Source organism: Tachypleus tridentatus, chromosome 7 (genome assembly GCF_004210375.1).
Source record: "Tachypleus tridentatus isolate NWPU-2018 chromosome 7, ASM421037v1, whole genome shotgun sequence".
NCBI classification, from domain to species: domain Eukaryota; kingdom Metazoa; phylum Arthropoda; class Merostomata; order Xiphosura; family Limulidae; genus Tachypleus; species Tachypleus tridentatus.
Genome location: NC_134831.1, coordinates 129,536,980 through 129,548,108, shown reverse-complemented (window position 1 = coordinate 129,548,108; position 11,129 = coordinate 129,536,980). Strand labels below are relative to the sequence as shown.

Here is an 11,129-nt window from a genome sequence, read left to right as displayed (position 1 = left end):
AACAAACCAAATAGACTGTTCGAATTACAAAATTATTACCAGCTGAAAAACGAGATTAAGAATACACACTTTATCTTCTGGACCTCTACTGTATCTTGCTGTAATTTCTAGCAACGGGTCCTGAATAAAGATCTGAAAACACTGACAAAGGTACAATCTAAAATAAACAGTTTTATCATTCATATGTAGAAATGAGCAGTTTTTCCACTATACAAAAACACAAAGCTTTTTTTCCATATGTTCCATGACCAGATGGTATTAAAGAGAAAGGGAAGAAATAACATGCTGTTCTAACCTTACGACATCCGTCATAAAATACACAGCTTGTGAGCAGTTAGTCCCAATATGTCGGTTATCATATTGGCAATAAACCAATCCATGAACTAATAACATTCTATGGCATTGAAAAGAACAACACTGAAAAGAAAAATATGCTGTTTTCGAGAATTTTATCTCTATGGAGTTAGATGAAGGGTCCACCCCAACTCCATCAAGACCCTCATTATGTATCACTATGTCTAGTTTAGGGCTGAGTATTCAAGAAAAGTGGAAGTGTATAAGAAGCAGATATGACATGCGTATAAGTTTTCCCGAGCACAAACTTTGCTTTATGTAGTAAGTGAATAAAATGATGAAATTATAGTTCCAACTTTAAATGCTATTTCTTTCAGGAGATTGTTGCCATTAGCTGTTGCTGGTGTAAATCAGCCTATCATAATAAAGAACCGTGTTTTAACTTGCATAAACTAGAAGAACAGTGCACCCTGGGAAGCCATGCTGACGTCATTGTCCCTCCATCTTGGATAGTCAAACTGCCGAGGAAAGTAAGTGGATTTTAAGTTATTTTTCAGATTATTAATTTGTAACTGGTAGTTATTGGTTCTGCTTGTTTGTGCTCGTGCCTTATATATTTGAGTGGTTAGTGAACTGATTTCGTTGTTCGCTTAGTTCAATGTATTTTCATGTAAGTGTGTGTTAGGACTTTCGTGTACATTTTTCCTGATGTTAGTGTGAGAACAGTGACTCAACGTAAGTAACAATGTAAATAAACCTAAACGAACAAGGATAAAATAAGACATAATGTTGCTGAAATAAGAAGTTTCACCATTAGAAAGTTGGTTTGTATGACATAGTTCATTAAAACAAACTATTGCTTAAAACTAGCATACGAAAACTATCGATTGACCTTTTTAAGGAGTTTCAGAATGTCTTACTTTGAATAGAATCTTAACTAAACTGATGTCTTAAGTATCAAGTTGAATTCAAACAGCCCACCACTTAAAAGGTTATGTCGTCGTGATATTCAATTATGTCTTTGCATAGAGACATACTGTTTTCCAATTGCTTCTTTCTATCAATTCAGTAATTATAGAATATCAAGATGTCGGAAAACATTATTTTGTTTTATTTCTTGACTATTACCCGCTGTATTTTGGTTAACGTATACAGAATTTGGTAAAAAATATTTTTTTTTACAGGTTCAATACTTATATCATTAAAAAGTGGGATACTCTAACTTTTGTTAACTTTATTGGGTAAAAAGGTTAAACAAACCCATAATTTTAGAAGGTTTTGGTCAACTGCTCAGCCTGGTTCGGACTAATTTATGTGGAATTGGTACAAACATACTTTTACAGATCCCAAGGAGAGAGGTAGATAATTTTGCATTTTTTCTCACTTGGTCAATGTTTTAACCAAAGAATGTACAGTTTCGGGTTTGTGTGACACTGCGTGTGAACTATTTTACTTGGTATTTCACTAAGTTACCTACTTTAAAGTTCCAAGCAATTATATGGACAGTTTTCGATTTTTCTGGTTTTCCACGATTTATCTCGTCTCAAAATTGGCCATGTTGGGATTGCGTGGCGGAGACGTTTTGTATTCGCCCACAAATGTTAACCTTTTTAATTATTTAAATTCTTATTAGCAACTAGGATAGACTATAAGAAGTTTCCAATAACAACTTTATTTCCATCTTGTATATTGTGTCATAAAGGAATAAGTCAAGAGTATATAAGTAAACAATTGATATATTACAAACTACAAAAACTAGAAACTGTCCCTTGGGAACATCCTATCTGATTTGACAAAATTGAAACAATAACTATATTATTGATCTTGTAGCACAGCGATCAGAATTACAGCCAGAGGATCACCATCAGCAACTTTGGTTAAAATTAGAAATGAAATAAAAATCCTATAACCCGAGCACTTTTGGAAGGTGGACCTTTCTTCTTCAGGGGCAATTTGGGAGTGGTTATAATCAAATAGTTTAAGTCTTAGGCATCGTGCCAAATCATGTACTAAAAATACTTCAACAGTCGCGTGGATTCTACCACCAATAGAGGAAATACTCTAATGGTGGAAAGTATGCTTGTATTCACATTGAATATAAAAACATAATTTTCTAAGAAAAACAACCAAAAAAGGACATATAAATGTATGGTTTAAGTGGCTAATCGAACAAACCTTTATTAGGACTGTTAAAGTATTTAACGCTTTTTTGAATAAACATGTTGAAAGCAGAATTAAAATCAGAGATGTATTAACCACCTTCAAATGACAAGGTAGACGTCATGGGTAAGTGAGAAATAAGGAAATTAGAAATATATGCAAGAGAATGATTCGGATGTCATTGTTGCCTGAGTCAATGATTTAATGAAAACGTTAGATTCACTAGTATCGTATTAAGGCTTAGTGGGGTCTTAGTTCCAGATAATATTTGGGAATAATAATATTAACTCAATCTTGCCTCGATCTTTTCATTTGGGTGGCCAATGGGGCCTCAGTATAGCCGGGTCCCAAGGTGGAACTATACGTTAATCTGGTACTGACTAGCATAGGTGAGCTTTAAGTTACACTAAGTAGAATCTATAAAGAACTAAAATGTGTTTGTAGGTGAATATAAATGGTTATTAATATCTGTTTGTTTGATTTTTGAATTTAGCGCAAAACTACACGAGGGATGTCTGCGCTAGCCGTCCCTAAGTTAGAAGTGTAAGAGTAGAGGGAAGGCAGCTAGTCATTACCACCCACCGTCAACTCTTGGGCTACTCTTTTACCAACGAAAAGTGGGATTGACCGTAACATTATAACGCCCCCACGGCTGAAAGGGCGAGCATGTTTGGCGCGACGCGGGCGCGAACCCGCGACTCTCGGATTACGAGTCGCACGCCTTACGCGCTAGGCCATGCCAGGCCAACATGCCTGTCCTAACAGCCGTTAAAACGTTATAATGTGACGGCTAGTCTCACAATTTCTTTTTAAAAGAGTAACCTCAAGAGTTGATGGTGGGTGGTGATGACTAGCTTTCTCGCCTCTAGTCTTACACTGCTAAATTAGGGACGGCTAGCGCAGATAACCCTCGGGTAGCTTTGAGCGAAATTCAAAAATAACCAGCGTTTCTAATTTTACGTACAGAACCACAAAAAAATCTTATTTTTCACAAACAAGACTGGTTCGTATTTTGAACTGCAAAATTGAAATTTTAAATTAAAGAAATTACAGACGTTACCAGAAAAATGTGAAAACAAAGTGTGAATGATGCGTCATCCATCCACACGTACCAGTTGTTATTTGTTCAAACACACGATTCTGGATATTACAGTTTTAATACTTAAATAATCCGAGTGTTTACAACAATTAATTACTTCTGTATAATAATATACATCGTTCGTATCGGGAAATATTGGACTGTCTTGGACTGTGCTAATTAAATAATTACAGGGTATGAGTCTAACAGTGATACTGTTAGCCCAGGCCTTTCCTTGTAATATGAAGTCGTTGATTTATTTGTTTTCATAAATTCGCTGCCAGATTTTCTTCACACTGTTTTTATAGGGAGCCTTCAAGTCGTCACTGCGCAGTTCGCCAAAGAAAAACGGATCCACAAGGAGAAAACCGGAAAAAGAGGTGAGACCTCTAATTGACTTTGATGGATGGTCAACGCGAAATATTGTATGTTTGTTCTAAAAAATATACGTCTTGCTTTGTGTAGGTATTTTTGAATATTAGGAAAATATAATTTTCGTTTTTAAAGATGAAGTTCCAAATCGGAGAGCCTTGCTTGGTTTATAAAACCTCTTTTAATGAGAAATCCAGCCGGTAGTCTAGACTGATTTTAATTGAGGAAGACGGAGCTCAGAGCTTTATCAGTAATTGCTTTTTTCCTTTGTAACTAACCTAATTTCCCAAATAGAAACAGTAATGGTCTATTTGCTATTTATGGAAAATCCGGTTGTACCCGTTGTTTGAAAACTATTTTATAAAGAGACTTCAAGATGTAGGTATAATTAAAAGAACAACGTGTGCACGTCAGTGGGGAAGTTTTCTAAGCCTCATTAAACTATGAAAGAATGAAACTAAAAGTAGGAAAGGTGACCGTATGCGTGTGGGATGGATGTTGAGTGTACTGTGCATTGCAAAGAAAAAGGGATTTAGGGAATGAATCTCTAATCCCCCAGCCCATCTCGTACAGCGGTGTTAATGTGTTAAGGTTTTGCGCGTTAATTTAGTTATTTGTTTCCAGGCATTTGGAATAGTAGTTCTCTCGCCGTGCTGAGATTCAGTACTTTGTCCCGGTACACAGGTTTTGAAATAATGACTAGATCTAGTGTTTCTTTGTAGATGAGTTGATTGATTTTCAACGTACTACTCAAAATGTCTTTTATTTGTTTGTTTGTTTGTTTTTGAATTTCGCACAAAGCTACTCACGGGCTCTGTGCTAGGCGTCCCTAATTTTGCAGTGTAAGACTAGAGAGAAGGCAGCTAGTCATCACCACCCACCGCCAACTCTTGGGCTACTCTTTTACCAACGAATAGTGGGATTGATCGCACATTATAACGCCCCCACGGCTGGGAAGGTGAGCATGTTTGGCGCGACGAGGATGCGAACCCGCGACCCTCGGATTACGAGTCGCATGCCTTAACACGCTTGGTCATGCCGGGCCATGACTTTTCTACATGAGGTATTTAGTTGATATCACGTACTGCAGGATAGGTTTTAACTCGCAGTCATTGAGATGCCCTACACGGCCTTCAGATTTGTTAAGAATCCCACTCACCTAACTTGTTACATGTGTTGTCTAAACAGTCCAGTTAACTATTGTACTCACCTTAAATATACATCCCTGTCTTTATATTTAAAAACTTTGTACATTCAAATAAAAAAAATATGTTATGCACGCGAAGCACGGGTATTCCTCCTAAAAATTCATAATAAGAAAATACTTTCGTTGTAGTTTGTGTTTGGTTACAGTCCATTTCAAAGGTTATTTTCGATACTTTTACGTGAATGCTGTAATTGTTTTTCTGATATGTTAACGCACACTAATATCTGTAGTCATTACTGTTTAACACCTTATAGCACATTTTTAAATTTTCGTTTATACGTAAAAGCAATCTTCTGGTCTAATTCAAGTCGACTGATTGTTAACGTGGTTACAACAACTTCATGTTTGAAACAGTTGATTGTAGAAATTGAGTAAACGAAACGAACCACAATAGAAATTATGAAACAGACTCACAAAATATTTTCCACTTTTTAATAAATGTAGCTTATCTTGACATCCTACACTTGAAAATCAATTGTAACGTTGTGAAACTTTACGCAATGTTTACAAACTATACTGCGAAGATTTTTAAAGTCATTATAGTAACAAGCCATAAAGTGTATACATAGTAATAACAATAACGTGAGTATCATATTGTCAGATTGGACGAATTTTGATTAACAAGCAAATAATGCTGAAAAAAGACACACCTCCACAGAGACTTCAACAGAAAAATTAAACAAGTTTTTGTATATGTTTCTTACTGCTATAATTAAATGAATATATGTTATAATAGCCTTCTTCTGGTATGGGGCCTGGCATGGCCTAGCGCGTTAAGGCGTACGTTTCGTAATCTGAGGGTCGCGCCGAAACATGCTCACCCTCCCAGCCGTGGGGCGTTATAATGTTACGGTCAATCCCACTATTCGTTAGTATAAGAGTAGCCCAAGAGTTGGCGGTGGGTGGTAATGACTAGCTGCCTTCCTCTAGTCTTACACTGCAAAATTATGGACGGCTAGCACAGATAGCCCTCGAGTAGCTTTGTGCGAAATTCCAAAAAAACCAAACCAATCTTCTGGTATGAATTACACTGCTGAAAAAATTAAAGGAACAAGTACATATTTCAAAGTAAAGGCTGTTGTTGTTTTGAATTAAGCACAAAGCTACACAATGGGCTATCTGTGCTGTGCCCACAACTGGTATCGAAACCCGGTTTTAGCGTTGTAAGTCCGCAGACATACCGCTAGGGGGCCAAAAAATTAAAGGAACAAGTACATATTTCAGTATAATTTTGTCATAACTATATTTATGTATGAAAAATATATCCGTTCATCTACAAGTGCATTTTTTAAGCTTGAGAGTGACGTTTGAAGTAACCCAAACAAAATTCGCCTCACTCAAGGAGAATACAACTCAAGGTACCCTATATAAGGTTGTTACGTGAGAATACAACTCAAGGTACCCTATATAAGGTTGTTACGTGAGAATACAACTCAAGGTACCCTGTATAAGGTTGTTACGTGAAACTATGCATTCCTCATTAATTCTCAAAACAAACATCAACATGCATCTTTTGTGGCTCGTTTGGTCAGTGTGTACCTTCATCTTGTGTACTCAAGCAGTCAGGCGCCATCTGACAGAGAGCAAGGTGGCCAGGGCGGTCCAGATGTTGGAGGATGGTCAGACCGAAAGGAGGATAGCATAACGCGTCGGTGTGTCACCAAGTGTCATCAATCGACTTTGGCGACGCCACTAAGAGACGAACTCTTATGGCAGGAGAACATATAAAGGCCGTCATCGTTGCACAACAGTCAGAGAGGGACCGGTACATCGTAACTTCCGTTCTGCGGGACAGGTTAGTTACGGCTCGGTCACTGCGAAATGACCTTCAGCATTCCACTGGAACCCGTGTGTCGACTCAAATAGTACGCAATCGTCTGCACGAAGGACGCCTTATGGCCAGACGGCCTGCAAGAGGCATTATTCTGACAGCGCGGACCGTGCAGCCAGGTTGGAGTGTGCTCGTCAGCACCTGGACTGGGAATTTCGTCAATGGGCCATCGTGCCGTGGACAGACGAGAACAGGTTCACTGTGTCTCGTGATGATGGACGTGCGAAAGTACGGAGACGCCGATAGAGCGAGTCTCCACCTGTAACGTTGTGCAAGTCGACACATATGGAGGAAGTTATGTAATGGTCTGGGCAGGCATATGATTGGGTGGCCGCACGGACTTACGCATACTCGACAAGGGACTCTGAACGCACGACGACATAGAGACAAAATTCTAGAACCCATTGTGAGGCCTTTTGCCGATGCTGTTGGCGATGGGTTCATTCTCATGCAGGTTCAGGCGCGAGCCCACGTCGCTAGACTGTGTATGAACTTCTTTGACGAGGAAGGAATAGAGACTTTTGAGTGGCCCTCCAGATCTCCAATTTTAAATCCGATTGGGCATTGTTGGGATATGTTGACGAGGCGTGTTAGTGAACGCCAGCACCCTCCTCAGAATGTATAGGAACTCCAACAAGCCCTGGTAGACGAGTGGGCTGTCATACCCCAAAATAACATGAATAGACCGATTCGAAGTGTGCCAAATCGATGTCAGGAGTGTGTCACAGGCCGTGGAGGTCACACTAGATATTGAATGTTTCAAACATTTTTTGAATGAACGCATGTAAACTGTTTAAAGTATTGTTTTGTATGGAATATCAGTTTTGGTCATTTCTAAAACGTTTATTTCTCCACGATTCGCCATTCATCACACATTAAAAATGGACACAGATGGAACAGAAATGAGGCAAATTATCCAAAAGAATAAAAATATTACCACATTTGGAACACGGAGATAAATTATATAAGAAAACGTACTTGTTCCTTTAATTTTCTGAGCAGTTTAGTTTCGACTGAAATGTTAAACCAATTTATTTTTCGAAAATTGAATGGTTTGTTTTGAATTTCGCGCAACCTGCTCGAGGGCTATCTGCGCTAGCTGTCCCTAATTTAGCAGTGTAAGGCTAGAGTGAAGGCAGCTAGTCATCACCACCCACCGCCAACTCTTGGGCTACTCTTTTACCAACGAATAGTGGGACTGACTGTCACATTATAACGCCCCCACGGCTGAAAGGGCGAACATGTTTGGCGCGACGGGGATGCGAACCCGCGACCCTCGGATTACGAGTCGAACGCCTTAACACGCTTGGCCATGCCTGGCCATATCTTAATTGTACTACTCGAGGGATAATTACAGTAACTCTTATTGTTGTTTACCAACGAATAGTGAGGTTGATCGCCTCATTACAACGATTTCACAGCTAAAAAAAAAAGGGGTGAGAATTTTCTACATTTGGTTTCAATCTTTCGAGTCGCAGATTGCAAAACGAGCGCCTTAACCACCAGGCTGTTCCAGGCCTTATATTAATTACAAGTTTTGTAACGAAGGAGTGAGAAGTAAACTAACATGAAAGGAGCAAACATTCCAAGTTTAGGTTTGTATTCAGTCAGTAACTGACGTCTAAATAATGTTATGAATAATAATTTGCTGGCAGCGGTCTCTGCTGTCATCTTGTGCTGCTGAGAGAGATTAATAAAAGTAAAAAATAGAGATAAAACAAACAAACAAACTCTAGAACTCTAGAAACTCAACAACAAAGTTGAACTCTAGTTTGCTAGAGTTGCTAGTTTGCTAAATAAGAGTAATACTTTATACTGGTTGGAAGCAGTTTCTCAGCATTCTAAAATTTCAAACTTTAGGTAGTAATTATACCAGGCATGGCCAGGTGGGTTAGGGCGTACGACTCGTAATTCGAGGGTCGCGGGTTCGAACCCCGATCGCACCAAACATGATCGCCCTTTCAGCCGTGAGGGCGTTATAATGTTACGGTCAATCCCACTATTCGTTGGTAAAAGAATAGCCCAAGAGTTGGTGGTGGGTGGTGATGACTAGCTGCCTTCCCTGTAGTCTTACACTGCTAAATTAGGGATGGCTAGCGCAGATAGCCCTCGAGGAGCTTTATGCGAAATTCAAAAACAAACAAACAGTTATACCAATTTCGTATCATTACAAAAATAGATATATAAAATAAAACATCTGTAGCGTTTGGAGCGTTATGCGTGAAATTTCTGCGCAATATTACATCGTTTACATAAAATAATACAATATAATATAGGCAGCAATTAAAATTTCAAGAAAAACTGAAAATTTGTCGGAAAGAAAAGCTTTAACTAAAAATACAACGAAAATTTGGCGATTGTTTGACCAATTATTTTATTTAAATGAATTTAAAACCAAACATCGTAGTGAACTGGATTATTAAAGAGTTTATGTTAGTTAATGATGTCTTTGGATGGTTTCAAAATATATACTGTGGAAATAGCAAAAAATAATAATAACTTATAATTACTGCTAATAACGTCTTTTGGTTGAGTGAGACAATCAGATGTGAGAAATGACATTGTAGTGACTAGTGCCATCTGCTGAGTATTCTTGCAGTACTATGTGTTCGTTTTGGGTTTTTTTTTCATATCCGTAAAAATAAAAGCATTATAATTCTCAAAATAAACCGAAATGTTGCTTTCTGAGATTTTCTGAATAAATCATGAACTAATTTTCTAATAAAAGTGCTATTGTCACCGCAACTTCCTCAAATCTGATACCTTTTGTTTAACACTTGTATCTTTTGGATTTCAACAGCTAAATAAACCATAAACACAGTGCAGTTAGGTTTAATCATTTAGCTTTCCTGATCCGTAACAATATTATTATTTATATCTGCACACAGAACAGCTGCCTCGAAAGAAGACTTCGAAACCTAATCAATTTGCAAAATTATTAATTGTTTTATCAGGAATTTTAAAAGTTGTTAATTTAGAGTATACTATCTTTCGATGTATTCCTGACCAACTGGATGATATCAGATCGTAAGTAAGAAAGGTTAACTATCATTGAAGTGAGGAAAACGTGTATTTAAATAACTTCCATATGTAGAATATTATAATTTGGAGAAATCTTCCAAACTTTTAACAACTGTTGTCACTGTTTAATATTTTCAAATCATTATAATAGCTCTTTAGCATAGATAAAATTATATTCGTATTAAACAGCACAGAGATGTAATGTTATCTAACCAGTTCAAAACACCGAGACCGATATTATATAAAAAAGTAACAATTTGAAAGAATCATCTGAATATCTGTGGAAAGAGTGAACTTTCATGTTGAACTAAGAGATATGTTTTACGTACTATGTATGCACTAAAGTTATTTGAATACAAAAACATTGTTTAACGATAATAAACATGGACACAGACGAGACTAGCTCATCGACCACATGCATCCGAAGCGTGTGCCTGACTTGGCTAGGTATGTAGGACGCTTGACTCGCAATTTACGAGTCACCGGTTTGAATCTCTGACCCGCCAAACATGTTTGCCCTTTCATTCACAGGGGCGTTATTATACTACGTTCAATCCCACTATTCGTTGGTACAAAAGGTGTCCAAGAGTTGGCAGTGGGTGTTGAGGATTGGCTTCTTTTCCTTTAGTCTTAAACTGAGTAACAAACGAATATTAATGTTTTAAATCAATTAGAACCTGGCATAGTACGCATGTTTGTTTATCTTAATTGTACCTCGAGGGATAACTACAGTAAGTTTCCTTGTTGTTTACTAACGGACAGTGAGGTTGATAAATACCTACCTACTCCATATTAACTTTAATATGACATTGAGAGTTGGCAGTGGGTTGTCAGGACTGGTTGCTTTTCCTCTAGTCCTACATTTTTAAATTAGGGACAGCAAGCGCAGATAGTCCTTGTGAAGCTTTGTGCGAAAGTCAAAACAAACTAACCGAAGAATTTTTTCACATTTTCAGCATTATAAAGTGGAATATAACATATGTAAGAAAAGTGTATGATTTAAATATAGTCTATGTAAGAAAGGTGTATGATTTAAAGATAACATATGTAAGGGAGGTGTATGATTTAAATATAACCTATGTAAGAAAGGTGTATGATTTAAATATAACATATGTAAGGGAGGTGTATGATTTAAATATAATATATGTAAGGGAGGTGTATGATTT

The 11,129-nt window shown here is 37.6% G+C and overlaps 1 protein-coding gene across 1 annotated transcript in view; it reads left to right on the top strand.

Moving 5' to 3' along the window:
* Positions 1–345: 345 nt before the first annotated feature.
* Positions 346–11,129, top strand: part of LOC143257811 (eye-specific diacylglycerol kinase-like) — a 41,637-nt gene continuing 30,853 nt past the window's right edge. Inside the window, 3 exon segments of the mRNA XM_076516840.1 lie at positions 346–363; positions 672–824; positions 3,841–3,912. Of these exon segments, the coding sequence (XP_076372955.1) occupies positions 346–363; positions 672–824; positions 3,841–3,912 (243 nt within the window).